Below are 18,593 nucleotides of genomic sequence, written 5' to 3'. Positions count from 1 at the left end.
ATGCTGAGCTGAAATACTGGATGATGCCAGATACCACTGAACAAGTTGTACGTTCTCATGTGTTTTTTCTGAACAATAACGTCAATGAAATAACATTATTAACATTACTAGGTAAAAATCTGTGGTTGAGGAATAAACCTTATAACAATGTGTGGAATGAAACATGTTTGGGGTTTTGTTGCACAACTCGTGTTAGTTAGCTCTTACGCACATAAGTAGTCTGATTGACGTCAGTAAAAATACTGCTGTAAGTAAGTATATACCAGTGCAAGCAAGGATTGCACAATTCATCCTTGTCACTAATGTAGAAGTAAAAGTGTATGTAACGTGTTATTGAATTATCACTTCAAGCTTCCTTTATTTTGGTAACATATTCATTTAAATACCTTAAATTACACTATTTTTCCTAGGCCACATTTTACTAACTTGAAGATATCATTACGTCCATCAGCATAAAATTTTCAGCAGTTCACAACTCTGAAAAATCAATTTTCTTTATTTGTTTATTCAGCTGGTAACTAAGGGATGGCAGAAAAAGAAACTACTTATTTTCCTTTATTGTCTTCTAAATAAATCACTTTCTCACTATTTTTCCTGGCAATTTGGTGGTGTCATTGCTTAATATTCAATGTTTAATTAGTCTTAAAGTGGGTTTTCTCTTCCCTATAAAATAATTAAATAGATTTATCTTAATTTTAAATGTCAGTTTATTGTTGTATAAAGAGGTGCTTGAATTAGCATAGAGACTTTCCAGAAACCTACTGCAAGGCAGTGCGTGTACTTTTATAGGGAGATGATACCTAATGCTGAAAACTCTTTTAAGACAGTAGCCAAAATTCAAAAACAAACAAACACCCCATTAGCTGGAATTTGAAACAAGAAAAGTTGAAACTGGAGGTAGAATGCGATTTATTTCTTAAATCGGAACACTTGTTTGTCTCCATTGCTAACCTGAAGAGACTGACTGGAAAGCATGCCTAACTCTTTTACAGCTTGCATCTTTTATTTAAAATCAGATGCATTTTTTAAAGATATTTGCCACTTCAGTCTCCAAGTTATTATGCTTAATGTAAGCTACCAGATGACAGACACATTTTGTGTTAAATGGAAGAAAGAATTGTGACTGTGGTTTGTTTTTGAGGAGCTCGCTTCTCATGACTTTGTCGATGCAATTGTGCTAGGTTCCTTTGTACAAAGAAACTATCATAGTAAAAAGTGGTAGATTTCTCTGGGCTTTTTACCTTTCTATTTCATAAAGGATGTTGACTGTGTTTCTCTCTGAGCCTTTTCAGGCACTGTGGTTGGAGGGAATTAAGAATGAGAAATGCTGATCTGTGCTGCTGCAGATATGGTCCTAGTAAATCAAAGTAGAGAACACTCATAGCTGGTGTCAGCATGTGGCACGTTACTTGACTGTGTAGTTGTTCCGTACAAAGAGTTTTGTATCCTGGGAAACTATCCTGACAAGTTTATTAATATAAGTGCTAAGATGGAGTAGGATACTCCTTTCAGGAGGAGGAAATACATTTTCTGTGTCCTATTTAGTGAAATAACAGTGAGACTTGGCACACTTGTATGTATTCTTCATAGGAGGTTTCATCATACTGGATCTTGTCTCTGCACTTAGGTAGTATTTTAGGGAAGATTAATGTGAGTTTATGTTATAAAATGAATTACAGAATTTTATTTATGGGCTTTCTCTTGGGGGGTGGGGGGGGAACAAACACCAAACAAACCAGCAGTAAAACTGAAGACAGTGGGGCTATTCTTGCAACAAAATAGTTTCTCAAATATAGAGATACATCAGGATTGAGTGTCAGGTGGGTGGAAGACATTACATCAGCCAGAAGGTATTATTGGAGAAGTCATAAAGTAAGAACCTTATCCCAGCTTTTGTATTCAGGGGAAAAGTTAAGGTGTTCCTACCATGTGTAACTGTTAGATTTTAAGCAGCCTCATTTATGGCTGTATATAATCTTTCCAGAATTAGGTGGGTGCAAGTCCCGAGTGACCTGACATTTTCCATACTGTGTTAGGAATGAGCAATATTTTGGCACTTATCATTGTTAATTTGAGTCTTACTGGTCAGGTACATTTTGGGCAGGAGACAAAGTATCCTGGCTGTGCGTGTTACACGGGAGAATAAAAATGAGCAATTAATTATAAATCATACTGAAATGTTCGCTATGGGTTTATAAATACATTTTTACTTACCTCATGATGATGCATTATGTTTGAGTGTGCTGATAATTATTTTTATCAGTAACCTTAAGATTATATGTAGCATTTTTCTCAAGCAAAGATTTGAAATCAATTTGATTACAATTTGCAACTCTTAAAGCACGTGTGTATTCATTTTGTTAGGTTTTGCAGAGTGTTAATTAAATCCCCAAATTTCCTCCCATAATGCACCTGGAAGGATAATAAAGGTTGTTGCAGATCGTTCATTTATTCCAAAGTGCTAATTAGAATTATGAGGAAGCTACTTCTCACCCTGGAAAATAATATTTAGTTTTTTTTAAAAAAAGCAGTGGAGATCCAGACAATGAATGGTATCACACAGTGTAACACTATCCATGCCCTGGAACATTATGCTATCTGCACAATTTGGAGTGTGAATTGATACCCTGCAAAAAATTAATATTCAAGTTAGGGATGTTTATTCACCCTATTATGCCTTTGTATATGTCTCATGGAAAGATCATAGGCCTTTACGCTGTAATAAAAACTGATTTTTATAATCACTTTTAGCTGGCTTTTTGCTTTTGTGCTTTTTTTGCTTCTGTGAATCTCTGACATCAGACGTGTTAGTAGTTTGCCATTCTTGAGCTCTGGGTTTTGAGAGATGTGACCACTTCAGTACTCATTTGAGTAGGGTGCAATTTTACAAGATGCTGATCATACCTGGAAACGGCCTTGTGAGCTGCTGCTGCAGAAGCTGGTGGAAAGAGGAGGCACTTATGTCTACGTGTATCCTGGCATCTGGTATATTTGGATGCGTAGACGCATTCATGGTTTTTTCATCAGAATTGAGGGATCTGAATCAGTGTACCAGATAAAGTGATTATTAGTATTCTTTCTGTATAGAAGCATTCCAGCTCTGGTTGGCTGAGCTGGTCTTTGTTTTCTCTCTAAAGCTTAAGCAGGGCTGCTGGTCTCCTGACTGAGATGTTACACAGTGCGCTGCTTTCTGCCACATGCGCTGCAAAAGTGACTGCATCTGACTGGGATGAAATTGGGATCTAAATATGTACAGAGCTTGCAATTTAGTACAGTGACTCAAGGCTGGCAAAATTAACACTTCATGTTTATATGATGATTTGAAATGTTTAATGATAAAATTTATGACGTGAAACAAATGTGTGCCCATTTTAGATACACAGATCTGCTGTGTAGTGCTGTTTATGTACTACATTAATAGTTTTTACTGCTAGTAAAGTATTGAACACAGGAACAGCTTATAGATTTTTTTTTTTTTTCTAGCATTGTGAGCCTGAGTTGGAGAAGGAGAGACAAAAAGAACTTGGAGCTGTTCACAGCCAAGTTTTAAATTTGAATTGAATTTTCAAGACAAGAAAAACCAAAAAGAGGTTTGGCCATACTGATTGCTCAGAATAAGTGACCACCCTTTTTGCCAGACCAGTAATGTCAGGTTTCAGAGAGTTTGGGCACTTGGTTGCATTACATTCCTGTATACTTAAATGGATTAAGATAAAAAGTCTGACTTGAAAAGGATATTCCAAAACTGACTATGCCTGTGGTTTTGAATCCTGATGCTTTGAACAAAGAAGGGATTGATTTAATGGGATTAATGCTTAATCCAAATGAAGCAATGTACACACATGCCTTGAATGCTTTGGAGAATGACTACAAATATCATTTATAAGGTTTGGTTGGAAAGATACAGAGAGGTGATTTTTGTGTTAGGAAGTGATGAGACGACATGACTCTAAACGAGGATGCAGAGACATAGTTAGGTTCAATTGTCTTTTTTGAATTTTAGATATTTTTCAGGTTTCTCCTTTTTAGTACAAGCATGGCATTTATTTTCAAATGTTGTTTTGCATTTAAGAAAGTGTTGGATATCTGTCCTTCATTTTGATATTCTAAATAAGAACGTTTACTTTAATGTTACACATTTTTACTTGTATTTCAGATAAGGTCATTTTCTGCTTCAGGTGTTCCCTTATCTGAAAAGTGTTTATTATTATGTTTCTTCTTCCATTTGTTTGTTGCTATTTTTGGCTTACAGATTCTCTGTGGAGCAGAATGTCTTGTTACTTACATGGGGACATTATGACCTTGCTTATGTTTGCTGGCCCCGCTGATTGCAGGGATGAAACCAAACGTACTCATGCGTTTCATTTAAAAAGAAGCATAGTTACAGTTGTAAAATCTAAAGTTATTTCCTTCCAAGGTTTTCTATACGTTAAAATCAAATTGATTTCTTTTATTAATCAATTTATATTCTCACTAGGGGTTTTCAAAGCCTTGAGTCCTGTCCAGCTGCATGAAAGGTCTGCCATTCACATCAATGTTGCAAAGGGTTTGAGGAATGCAGTTACTGCTGTCTTCTGTGCATAGCTGTTCTGGGGTAAAATGCTGAGCCTTGGTAGTTGCTAGACTGCCTCAGTAAATTTCATCCACTCTCTGCTGCCTCCCCATGTCCCCCAACCTGCAATCTTTTTATTTGCATTTTTGTTTTGATTCTTAAGCATTGCTGTTCTTAAGTTTTCCTCTACTAGCAGGACCAGAAACTTTTTGTGCAAACTAAAATTCTTGCTTAATCATAGGGTTTGATGAAGCTAGTGGCTTTAGAAAAACGCCAAATATCACAGCACTAATGAAAAAAAAAACAGAAGTTGCTAATGATGTGACTGACTCATGCTGCTAAATGGAGCAGATTTTGAAACATAGCTGTAGGCTTCAAATCTTTTACCTCATTCCAGTTGATTCTGCTTTACACTGAGCTCAGTGAAGCTGTTCTCAGAGGAGGGTGCAGCACAACATGCGTTCAGAAGTGGAGCCATTAATTGATTCAGTGCTACAAAGGTTGTCTAATATATAAGAAATTTTTAAAAGTATTTTACACAGAAGAAAAAAAAGCTGAAAGCAGAAATGTAACTTCCAGATTATTTTCTGACTTTATTATTATGATTTTTAAAGGGAGAATGTTGGAGGATGGCTTAAAGGCAAGTAGTAATTACTGAAATCTAATGTTTGTAGGAGGTCTTGTTTCTCAGTTTCTTTTGGAATCCAGCAATGGTATATCTGGGATAGTAAATAAACACTGCACAGGAGCATCCTTAAGTACTGAACTGCTTTGTTCTATGCCGTTAAAGTGGTAGGAGTGTGTTTCACAGAATCACCAAGGTTGGAAAAGACCTTCAAGATCATCCAGTCCAACCATCCACCCGTCACCAATAGTACTCACTAAACCATGTCCCTCAAAACAAAATTCAACCGTTCCTTGAATACCTCCAGGGTTGGTGATTCCACCATCTCTCTGGGCAGCCCATTCCAGTGCTTGACCACTCTTTCAGAAAAGTAGTATTTCCTAATGTCCAGCCTGAATCTTTCCTGGTGCAGCTTGAAGCCATTCCCTCTAGTTCTACCACTAGTTACATGAGAGAAGAGGCTGACCCCCAGCTCACTACTGCTTCGTAGTGCATTGGCAAAAGAATATGTATAGATTTATTACAGGAACGTTCTTATTCCATAAGCTTTGTCTACTGTCATGCTTTATTCTTTAGTGTCCGTTCTGATATATGTTTCATTTGGAAACGTATCTTCATTCACTTCAGTCTTCTTCAAAAGTCATTTTGCCAGTACCTATACTCCTAGCTGTGCAGTTTGCTCTTTTTAAAGTCTCTAGACTCATTAGGGAATACTAGCCTTATATTGTTCCTGAGAATATGCTGTGCCTGATTTCTTCAGGTAGAGTATGAATATTCATAGTCAAGATTTTGAAAAGAAGGAAGTTAATGTAAGCATTGTAACCAATGCTCTCTTCTTTCTCAGTAAAAGCATTTTCATGTCAAAGTGATGTGCAAACTGTTGCTAACTGTGCCATTTTCTTGCTGTCACTATGTCAAATTTAGTTTGATATTCTGGAAGGGCAGCTTTAGGTTAGGAATGTTCACAGATGTAAAGAAGTCAGGAGAGGTGTGAGCCATTGAATCTTTTTTTTTTTTTTTTTTTTTTTAAATTGGAAAAGGATACATGCACATACTTATGCTGGGGAAGAAATACTGCGATCGATACAGTTTGGTTCCTTTGGGGAACTGCTGTAAAGCATGAAGTCTCACTACTGAGAAAGGCAGTTTTGAAATACAGCAAAATGATCCACTTGCATAGCATGCTTAGCTACAATGAAAGTTGTTAGAGTATGTCTTAAGGTAACAATCATAGGACTAAGCAAGAGAGTTTGTTTCAACAACTGTCACAAACATATGACTATTTTATGTTGAAATTACTGGACTGTGGTATTTGGGAGCAATGTTTGCGTTTGCTATAGTTAGTTTACTAAGATAAGAAATGAAGAAATGCATCTGTAATTCTGTCTTAAATTCTATATGGTTCTGTCTACAACTTCAGTGAAAAAGAAGGCATTTATCCTAGCTTGAAAAGAAGAAATAAACAAAACACTCTTGTGAATGCTGCATTGAAGACTAAGAGGTTATTTAAAATAGAAAACATGAAACCCAAACTTCAATATACTGGCATGAGCTGTGTCAAATGAGAAGAACAGTTTGAGCCCCAGGCATATGCAAAGTGGAAAAATAGATACATGGTTATTTGGTAGAATACATTGAAGCATCAGTCCAAGACGTATCAGTTTATAGAAACACTAGGAGTAAATATATTTGCTTCTTTTCTGTCATTTGATTCTCCCTTCCTGCTTCTAACATTCCAGAATGAGCAAACTGCCAGATGATATTGCCCCTTGGCAATAAAAATCCTTTTCACTGATCAAGAAACTGCTTCTTGGGGGCTATTGGGGAACAGGCTATCTTTCACCCTTTGCTTTGCCAGTTTGATATTATCTTGCCCTAAAATAAACAAATTACACTGAATGATACAAAAAGCGCAGTAATACGAAACACTTGCGTAAAACCTGTCATTTATAGAAAGGCTGTCTTTTCACTTACTGTTCAGACAGGGATAACTGAGAAATGGAAAAAATGAAACCAAACAAGTCTTGATTAATGTTTTCCGTGCCTAGGAATTAGCTTTTTAAGCTTAGATGGCATAGCCAAAGAGAACATTTCAAACTGAGATCTGCGAAGAGAACCTAAACAATTGTGCTGGTCAGGAAGCTGGGAGCTGCTGACCTGGTGCATGGAGAGGGCAGGCTGAACAGTTCCTTTGCCTGCAGTTTGTTCTGAGGGAAATGAAAAGAGGAAGCGCTCATCTGATATGCATGTACTCTTTCGTATTATATTTTTATTATAATTTTGATTATTTAGTCACGAATCCAGTGATACAAATAGTGAACGTCTGCATGGCATTAGCAAGTTGCACAAGGAAGATAACAGCACTGAAACATGGGCTTATTGCATAAAAATAAGAATACAAGGGAGAAGGATTGTTTGATTGTGTGTGTGTTTATTTAAACAGGATGTGTATGAATCAGGAAGGCAAACTCTGAAGCATACATGGAATGAATTGATGCTCTACCAAAATGTCAGATTCCTCTAATTCTCAGAAGAATTGAGGTCATTCTGGTCATTCTGGGTTTTCTGGCTGGGTGCATGCTAAGGTGTTGGCCAGAGCTCTGCCTTCCTGAGTGGGGTTCCTCTTGATACCTGACCTCTATCAGAGAATGTAGCTTATGCTCCATGCCAGAGTTGAAGAACAAGAGGAGATAGCACTGGAGTCAGTGGGGAGTCAGTAGAAATATTCTTGTTGTGTAGGAAGCACAGTGGAAGTAGTGGACATTTTTTCTGTGAAGATTTCCTGAAGTCACAATCTGTTATCATTGGCGTTTGCTGTTGTTTTTTGTTTGTTTGTTTGTTTTTGTACAATGGTAGCATGTGTTTTTCAAATAAATAGACCAAAGATCAGGAGGATCACTAAATCTCGTTTGTTGTTTCTAGAAAATAGATCTATATTTCTTGTTTTCTTTTTTTTTTTCTTAAAATCTGCATGTAAATTTAAATCCTATTCTGCTTGCACCTATCCAAATATCTAAATACTGTATCTTCAGACACAGATACCTTTATGGAAACGAAGGAGGGTAATTTAAAGATGTTTGTAGCATTTCTTATAGCAGCTCCATGAGTCACTTTCCAAGTAAGCTTAAAGCAGAATGTTTGCCCTCAGGTTGCTGGAATTGCGAGTTACCTGAAGCAGTAATTAAACCCTTGACATGAAGACTGAAGTCTTATTTCAAATATAGACGTTTTATCAAATTTTAATGTGTCTATTGAAAACAAACAAGCAAAAAAAAAAAAAAAAAAAAAACAAAAAACAAAAAAAAACCAAAAAAACCAAAAACAAACAAACAAAAAAACCCAAACAAACAAACAAAAACCCAAAAAACAACATCCTGTAAAGATCTCAATGAGTGTTTCTGTTGAAGTTAAGGAATGAATACTTCAGACGTTAGAAAGCTGAGGTTATTTTCACTTCAAATGTATATCGAACCTTGCAGAATTTCCATTGCTAATTTTACAAACTTTCCAGTTCCTCGCTTCTTATTAGAAGGGAAAACCATTCATTTATTTGTGGTCTGAGAACATCCATAAACTAGCAGGTATTCTCTGAGAAGCCTGTATTGAGCATTACTCGTTCCAAATTTAAGAAGCAGATAAATTTTACTATCTTTCTGATCTTCAATACTTCATAGTAATTTATGAGTTTTTCTCAAAATACTTTCTTTTCAGATTTTTTACAATGAAATTAGAAAGACTTTCTTTTTTGAAGTATTACTTTTTTCTTAATTAAATGAATTATAGAGCTATCTTATTTAGCCTTTTTTTTTTTTTTTTTTTTTTTTTTTTCTCCATATGGGAGGTGTTGGTCAGTGAGACTGAAAAATCTTTTTCATTCCTGTACAAGATGTAATTCCTTACAGATGTACTGTGACCTCAATTTACAAGCTTTTACTTAAGGTTAAATCCTCAAAGTAGTTTGAATACAAGGTAGCATGATATATTTTTTTTCCAAACTTGTTGATCATCTCCTACTTTTACTGAGTTGACAAGCATCTTTGCTTCTTTGGTAATGAAGATCAGCGTGCTCATTTAGGTCTCTAATTTGAGCAGCACAGATCTAGAGTTTCTTGCCTGTAAGTGCAAGCACTGATACCTGAGGCACTGGTAACCCAGGTAGGCTGCAGCTGCGGGTGGATAAGAGAAGTGGTATTTTGGACATGGGTTGTGCTGGTGGGGGCTGAATGTTGGAGCGGCTGTGTGTGTATGTGAGGAGCAGATGGTTGAAGCCCTGAAGACAGTGCTGGGATGCTGCGTCCTGAATGTTTTCATAGTATTTCTAAGAGATCTCAAAGCTTGTGGTCATTGATTAGCATTTAAATACGCTACAGCTCTTTTCAGCGTATTCTGACGTTGTGACAAATATGAAGTAGGAAAATTGATCTTGTGTTATAGCGTGAACGCTCCCCAAAAGAGGCCAGAGTTGTCTGGAAGGAAGTTTCTCTTTTGCTGAATCTAGTCTGTGCTTTGCGGTTACTTTTCAGCTGTACAGAAACAGTTTCACTTATACACGCACACCACCAGCCGAGGAGTATTTAGAGTCATTACAGCTCTTGTTGTTCCTTTTCCCCTCAGATCTAATTAATGCTTTGTATTCAATGTATGATCCCTGTGGGACAACTTGAACCTTAGGCTCTTGGGACATTTTCACTGATTTCCCATCCTCCCTTGAAAGCCCTCTGCACCCTCACATTCCTATCCCTGAAGACAGTGGTTTTCTTTGGTGTGTTTGTGAAGAGTCTGAGCAGATTGTCATAGTTTGAATTTGGAAATTTATTTAGTATCAGGGATTTGAAGATTTGACTTTCACTTGGTTTTTTGAAGTGTATACTGGTGTTTTAGTGGCAACTGCTATTGTGAAGTCTTTTTATCTACAATTGCATTTATTTTGATAACTGATAACATTAGACGTTAGAATTATGCATTTGAAAACCATTTGTATTTCTAATATTACTTAATTAACTCTAGTAATTAAAGTTTGCACTTGGTTTTGGTGTTGTAATGGAGTTTGGTTGCTTTTCCCCACTTGTGAGAATACCAAATTTGCTGTGTACCAGTTTATGTTTTTCTATCTCCATCCTAGAGAGAGCCTCTTTATCAGCTCTCTGCTACATTCTCTTGCATATCTTGCAAATAAGTAATTTCAGAGTCCTAATTATGTCTAGATGCAATGATACATGCATGAATTTGCTTGTGTTAGTTGTTCCCTGTTATGATAGCAATGGGTTGATGGTTGGACCAGATGATCTTAAAGGTCTTTTCCAACCTTTGTGATTCTATGATTTTATGATTCTGTGATGCACCCAGCCTGAGCCCACAACTAGTTGTTTCCCATCTTACCATGTTTCAATTGTCTTCTGCTTTCACGGGAAAAAATAAAAATAAAAGAAAAATAAACAGTTTTTTAGTTCCTCTTCACTGCAGTCTCATGTCACAGAACAAAATTAGATGTGAAGTCTTTGTTAGCTGCTGAAGCATGTTGCTGTTTTTTTTTTTTGTTGTTGTTTCTGGTGGTTTTTTTTTTTTTGGTTTTTTTTTTTTTGGTTTTCTTTTTTCTTTTTGGAACTGCTTTTGTATCAGTTTCCTTTCAAAACTGCTGGCCAACGTTTTGTTTCACTACCTGTCCCTGTCCCAGCCCCAGTATCTATGTTCTACTTCACAAATTTCTTTCTGTCCATTTCTCCCAGGGAAAGCTCATATTGAGTGTCACAGAGGACACTCCTTATGAGTGTACAGAGCATTATGTATGGTTGCATTTTGCTTCTACTACTTTTTATATGATAACTCATTATATTTGGTTGGATATCATTCTGGGAAGACAATTTAAATAGGCCTGTATTTAATCAGCACGTTATACACAAGGATATATTTTGTTACTGACATCTGTGTATTGTTTCACATGGAGAATTTCATGCCAATGTTGTAATCAATTAATCTTCTCTCTTGCAGGTTTAACAGATGAAAAAGTGAAGGCCTATCTTTCCCTTCATCCCCAGGTACTGGATGAGTTTGTGTCAGAAAGTGTAAGTGCGGAAACTGTTGAAAAATGGCTAAAAAGAAAAAACAACAGACAGGAAGGTAAGTTCTTATTATTTGCAATTAATATTTGGCTTTGAACAGCTTGGCTCTTATTTTTAGGCTCAAAAAATCCCCCAAAAACAAACAAACAAAAAAACAAAAAACACTCTATTCTTGATAGAAACTTACTGTTACAATTTTTAAATCTAGATTCCACCACTTTGAAAGGTGAAAGGGGTTGACAGTATTTTCTGGTTTTGGTCTTCTGGCATTTCCAGATGGAATAACTGGTATCCATTTTGGAGATTCAGCTTAGTGTTTACAACTCAAAATTGATATCAAACCAAACTGTATTATCTCTTATATTAGTATATGTTTTGAGAACATAATTTGGGCTTCTTGCATCTAAAGTCACCAAATTTTGAATAAAAATGTGTAGTTTGGGTCATTTGTAAAGGTCAGTAACAAACTGTATGCACCATCACAGAAGTTCCTATTTGCAACTCATTTTCAATCTATTTTTAGATGGGAACATTGACACACGGGTTATAAAGTAGTCTGTTGAATTCTGGAGGTATTTGACTTTGATACTCCTCCCTTACAAGAACCAGAAATCTCTTCTTTTTGAGTAGGCCAGGATTGACAATTTTCTTAAATTTTCTGAGATTGTGTGCAAGCATAATTCATGCAATTCTAACAGTTGTTAGGAATGCGTGAGGCAAAACACAAAAGCAAAGATTACCAATAAGGTGAATAAAATCAGAAGCACTGATTATACTTTGTGGCTGTTTTCTAATGTGTTCGAGTTTTAGGTTCCTATGGTAATTCCCCTTTTTAAATAATGGGGCTGTTGCTGCTTATTAAAAAACTGAGTATTTTCTGTACAACAATAGAAAAAGAGTGGGCAAAGACTGTGTGAAGTGTGAGGAGGAGTGTGGAGAGGTTGCCTAATGGCAGAGTTGGAAGTAGGTTGCAAAAGACCACCTGTTTACTACTCTGTAGTTACAGTCCAAACCGCAGCCCTGCAGGATGGCTATTGTTATAACCCATGTACGCGAAAAAACAGTTATGGATCAAGTAATGATAAAGCTTTTTGTAGATAGGAAGTGCTTAAATGTTACTATGAAAAAGTATAACTCGCTTTAAAAAATGATTTTTTTCTAATGTGCTTGAAATTAAGAAATACTTGCTTATTTAAACTGTGGTGTATGGTCTGGGCCACTCTTATCTGTGATGATTTATTTTTTTCTTCTGAAAGATAAAGGCTGTAGCTGAATAAAATATTATCAATAGCAAAACATCTTTATTTGTCAGAATACAAATCTCTAAAAAAGAAAGTAAGAAACTTGCTGCATCATTTAATCAGTTTGCATTATGTCTGTATCGATCCTATTGTCAGACTAATGGTGGCAGTGAGAAATAAGAGAAGGAGAAGATGAAACTGATTTTTAGGGGTCAGATCTGTCATAAATTCAAGAGACTAGGTAGCTTAAGTCACTTTACAACAGGGGCGTAATTTCCCTTTTATCCTTCATGCTGTAATGTAGTCTGCTTTCAGATTTTCATATAATAACCTGATTCAGATAGAAAAATGAATTCTGTTTTCAGTTGAAATTTGAAAGGCAGGCAAAATGCTCTTCTGAGTTCCCTAGTGTAGTGTCTGTACTCTGTTGATGACGCAGAACAGTCATTAACCTATATGCAGAAATTGTGTCCTGCCTGCTTTACAGGCATCCAGCTGTGTGTACTCCTCAGCCAGAAGTCAGTGGGTTGGCAGCCAGAGTAATTTATCTGAATTTTATTAGCATGAATGTAAACTGAAATGATTTGGACTTAGATGAACCAATTTTTTTCTGTGACTGAGATTCTCTGAATTAGTTTCTTCAGATGGGCTTTGTTTTTTTGTTTTTTTGTTTTTTTTCCTAGAACCTAAAATTCTGAGAAGGGATGAGATTAGCTGATATTATAGTTCTTAAGGTATAACAACTTCTACCACATCATGCCATCTGAGTGTACAAGGAAAATCTTAAATCTATCACAGTAAATGCTAGCTTGAAAGTAGTCAATTACATGTTGATGGTGCTCTACCTATGACTGTAGGATATTTTTATTTTACTGAAGTAAAACCTGAAAAGGTAGCAAGCACTGGGAGAGAACACTACTGCTCCTAATGCTTATTCACTGAAACCCTTTGTATTCCAACTATTTGTTGTCAATGAAATGCACACTTAAAACACACCCATATGCTGTGCCGTTAAACACTGTTTCCAAACAGCTCTGCTTATAATAAACTTAACACTCAAGCTTAACATTTTTCATATCCGCATGACTTACACAGGCCTCTTGCTAAAATTGCAGCACAGATTGGACTGTTACACACAAAGTATTTTTGCTTGGCTTTCGTAAACAAATTTTGCCAAGAGATTGTACTGATTAGAGAAACTGATTCGGAGTTTGTTTTAGCTATTCTTCCATGTTGTTCACACTCCAGCTGTTAATTTTTTTTTATAAATTAAGCCTACTGCCTGTAATCCATGGTCTGGTTTCTACTTTTATACATCAGAAAAATGTCTTTATATAGGCATAGTAGTAACTGTAAAAAGCACCTTTGACTGTGCATCTTTCTTGGTGTGCTGGTATAAATTTCACCAATATATTACATGATGTTGTTTTAAAGATTCATTAAAGGTAGGGTAGGATACCTAATGTGCGTGTGTGTGAGATGTTCCAGGCGCGTATATATACTCCTTGCAGAACTCAAAAAATCTTCAATTTCAAAGAGGTTTCATATCATTCAAGCAGAAGTGGCAAGGTGATTGAAGTAAGAACTGTAAGATTATGAGTTTAGGCTCTACAGACTACATCTTTGTCTTCTTACAAATTTCTCACAATGCTTACTGACTCCAGCCTTAGTTATATTATTCAAAGCTTCACAACAACAATAAAAAGAGTGGCTTGCGGTCAAGCCCCTGATAGTCTCAGATGAGCACCTTTTACATTGATTGTACTGAATTTCATAGTTGTCTTTCATGCACAGGAAGAAATTTCAAGCTGTACTGACAAAATTTCTACATGAAGAGCTACCTTGCTCTATGGGAGTCAAGGTATCACTTCAGTATGCAGACGGCAGTAATGTTTTTAAGGTGGCAGGTAACAGACACAGAAGAAAAAAGTGATTCTGATATATGTGTGATGCAGCTGAAGGGACGTAACCTCTGTTCCATCTTTCTCCTCAAATGCAAGGAGTATTAAACATTTCCGGTCAAATAACAACATCTAAAATGCATTTCTTGGATGTTGATGTCCTCACAGATTATACTACAAATGCATTGGGTTTGTGATTAGATTTGGTATACTCTTGGCAGCTAATGCTTTTGTTAAGGTTTCAAAACAATTACAGTGATTAGCAGTTTGGATTCAGATACTCTTAATTTTATTTAAAAATATATATTTTTTTTGTTTTAATATTCTTGTCTAAGCCAAAGATCTAGTTATTTTGAAAAACTGACCATAATTCTTATGAAGGTAGGGAAAAGAGAGCAAAGCTGCCAATTGAAAAGAAAATTATTGCACTACTTCCAAATTAGTGGTTCAGAACTGACTACCAGCATTATCATTGCCGGATACATATCAAAGAAAGTGAAGAAATGAGTTATAAAAATCCCATGTGAAGGCAGTTATAAATACTTTCACACAATGGTGGAATAACCTGATGAACTCAAGAAACCCATATATCCCAGCCCATTCTACATTATTCTAACTAAATCACTTGAAAATTTTTTGCCAAATTTTTTATACAGAAATTTTTCTTTATACAGAAGACATTGTAAATAACATCTGAATGTAAGCCCTCAAATTTCATTATTGATCAAATTTATTAATATATTCATTAGTTTAAAGTTTCAGAAATTTCTGGTTAAACCCTTTGAATTACCGTGATGAAGTATTTTCGATATAGGAGAAATGATTGTATTTGTTTGCTTGGCTTTGAGCTATGCCACATAATTTTATATTTCTAATGTTTTAAGAGTGCATATTCTAAGTAACACAGAATGAACTCCACAATTGCGTCTCTTGATGGGGTGTTAAACTCTGATGCTAACACTGTAATTGTTTTGGTTTTCTAAAATTACTGCATTGCATAGGAATCTGTGGCTTCAGATTAATCTCATTCTCAGCTATCCCAAAATGTCATGGGGCTTAACCCTGAGGCTAAATGAAGACATCCAGGGTACTGTATCTTCTACCTGAGCATCTGTATCTCTACTGCGTATGGGTAGGGAAGAAAAAAGTGAAGTTTATAGGAAGTAGTAGTTTTGAAAAGTTCTTCTCATTGCTTCTTTTGTTACAGTCATGTCTATCTCTATCCCTTACTCTTCCTCTTTATTTCCGCACCTTCACACCCCCTTCCTTTGTTTGTCTACAGCAACTTCCACAAAGTTTTGTCCTGTCAGTCCTAAACATTTACTTCTGGTCTGTACATTAGTTTTCTTGCTTGCTTCCTCTCTCTACTCCAGTCTTCTTCACCATGGGTGTACACTTAATTGTTGCTGAATCTGGACATGTCAAAAGCAGTTTTGTACAATATTTTTCTTCCACAAATACTTGTTAAAACCATGTGAAATGATATACAGTGTCATCAAAAGTACTTTGATATCGCACAAATACTGTCATTATGTAATTATTGAATACAGATTTTCTTGTAATCGGAAAAAAGTTATTTAAAGTGGTATATTCAATACACCGATCATACGCAATTGTAAATTGTTGTGTGTTAAGTGCAGTGGACTTGCTGCATTTAAGGAGATGTAAAATTTCAGAATTAACTTTTTGCTTGTTTGTTTGTTTTTAAAGTACAGAAACTAGAAAATGCATTACATAATATAATATTTGTGCGATACTATTGTTTATTCAGGATGTACAGTCATCAAGAAGATTTTGCAGTTCTCCCAGGCTTTGAAAAACAGGATTGATCGCCTTAGGATAAGTCCAAAGAATTGCCATCCTAAGAGTAGTATTTCCATTTACTAACTTTGTGTTGTGTTTCTATACAGTAACCTGCTGTACATTCAAGCAAGAATAGAGAATATTCTGTAATGTGGCCAAAATATTGCTGCTTCAGAAACCCTAGCTTTAGCATTTTCTTACATGCACTTTATAAACACTAATTTAATTTATATTCTTTTTATCTATCAGTTTCCTGCCAGGATTAAATGTGCTCTTCAGCAGATATGTTTTTGCTAATATGGTGCAAATGATTAAATGAGTGTAATCCGTTGTTTCAGTTAAAGTGCATTTGTCAACATTCAAAATCCTTTTTTTTTTTTTTTTTTTTTTTTTAATTATCATTTCACAATAAATCAGACTGTATTCATGGCTACATTCAAAATCCTTTTTTTTTTTTTTTTTTTTAAATTATCATTTCACAATAAATCAGACTGTATTCATGGCTACTTTTATGTAATTACTCTAAGCAGTCTGGCTGACTGTGGTATAAAATATAATTCTTCAGTAGTCATTTGAATGAGTGATTTTATGGTGACGCATCTTATTCTTGTGTTGATTCTTAAGAAGAAAATAAGGCATCTGAGTGTGGGTACAGAATGCAGATTAAGCCCTGATACCATTCTTCTCTTAGCTTAGTCAATTTTGTTTTCACTCTTTTCCCCATCCTATCTACCATGCATCTTAGAAGGCACAAAGATTGCAGTCAGATTTGGTGCATTGTATAGGAAAGATATCTGGATAAAAACACGCGCCTTGAGTCTTTTTCTGTGTCTTTCTAGGTTACCATGGTATACCTGAATGGTAGCTTTGACAGATTTCAATTAACTGATGGGGCACAGAAAGAATATAGCTCTCTGTGTACTCTATGATAATAGACTGTTGGTTAGGTAAACCTGTCATGTTTTCTCATAGTCTGTGCTAAGCTGGAGGTTTCATTGACTCAAATGGTTATTTTGCTTGAACTAGGAACTAGGCTGTTTAAACTTGGTATCTTCCATCATCTTTATATGAGAAAGTCTTGGGTTTTTTTTGTTTTTTTTTTTTTTTGTTTTTTTTTTTGTAATAGAGAAAGAATTGGAGGAATAGGATATGTAGCAAAAGACTTTGTCATACTCTGACTTTGAGAGAGTACAGACAGAAAACGTCTTAACTAGTCCTTTTACACTAATATCGAAAGGTAGAGCTGCAACATAAATGGAAACAAACAAAACCCAACAAAATTCCCACAAACAGCTGTAACATCAAGTAGAAAAATAAATTATTTTCTGATTATGCACTTGAAGTTATTAAGGTATCAGCATAATGTACTTTTAAAGTTTACAGTAGTCATCTTTCATTTCCTGTAAACAGGAATAGGATACAGGAAAAGAAAAATATGATTGGAGAGAGTATGTGCATGTTAAATAAAGGTCAGCTTGCCGTCAAAATTAAAAAAACAAACAAACAAACAAAAAAACAAACAAAAAACAACAAAAACCAAAACCTATGCTGATTTGCTAATTATTTGAAATTATGTAGGTCAATGCTAACTAAGCAGAAACAACTTTTTTGTATCTTGGCATAGTAGTTGTCACATAGTGAGTACTCAGAAGGTGGAGAGTACCACTGTTGTGATATGTCCACAGCATGCTGCAGTTCTGACATTTTCCCAGCCTAGGTGAAAGGAAATATCGTGGCAGCATGTTAATGACCTTAGTTTACAGTTAGTCTGTCTTAGTATTTCATTGATGCTGCAAACATGCTGTTTCATTCTGACACAGCCCTGCTGTGCTTATATTTATGTGATATCCAAGCAGATGTGAATGCTTGCCAAAACACACAAGTGAATGTGAGAATGATTTGGATAATATGTCATTTGCAGCATGGTCTCCAGATTAGTAGGTCTTAATGCTTTCTATTACCAAGATTCACTATAAATGCATTTTGGTGCATCCCTTGGATGCATTTCTAAATTAGGTAGAAGAGAGGAATCCTCCAGTACACAATCCTGTTGGTCTGAACCAGTATGACAGCTATGCTAAGAGGTGCAATTTTCTGTGAGGGAGAGGGTAATCCTCTAATGATGAAATATTTGGCCTTAGGAAATAGACATCATTGCTTGGTCTGAGTTCTCTCTTTAACTAATAATGCTAATCAGATTATATCTAGAGCAATTATTCTTGCCATGTACTTACATTGATTTTTGTTGTGTCTATTTTAGACTTGAATTAAGAGGTTTTATTTATAAAAGTATTTCATTTTTTCCTGTCTACTCAAAAATACTGTTTTTCCTTGGTAGCCTTCCATCACTGAATCATTTTCTTGCACGTATCTGTTAGCAATATTAAAAACAGACTGTGATTTTGACATGTC

General features: G+C 35.6%; 1 protein-coding gene across 2 annotated transcripts in view; it reads left to right on the top strand.

The window, feature by feature from the left end:
* PDE10A (phosphodiesterase 10A) overlaps positions 1 to 18,593 on the top strand; it is a 339,629-nt gene that overhangs the window by 239,423 nt on the left and 81,613 nt on the right. For both annotated transcript variants that reach the window (XM_048935256.1, XM_048935255.1), the window contains exon 2: positions 11,166 to 11,294. In XM_048935256.1, the coding sequence (XP_048791213.1) occupies positions 11,166 to 11,294 (129 nt within the window). The remainder of the gene's footprint in view (positions 1 to 11,165; positions 11,295 to 18,593) is intronic.

This window comes from Lagopus muta, chromosome 2 (assembly GCF_023343835.1).
Source record: "Lagopus muta isolate bLagMut1 chromosome 2, bLagMut1 primary, whole genome shotgun sequence".
NCBI lineage: Eukaryota > Metazoa > Chordata > Aves > Galliformes > Phasianidae > Lagopus > Lagopus muta.
Note: the sequence above shows the minus strand (reverse complement) of the source record. Positions and strands in the feature narration are given on the sequence as shown.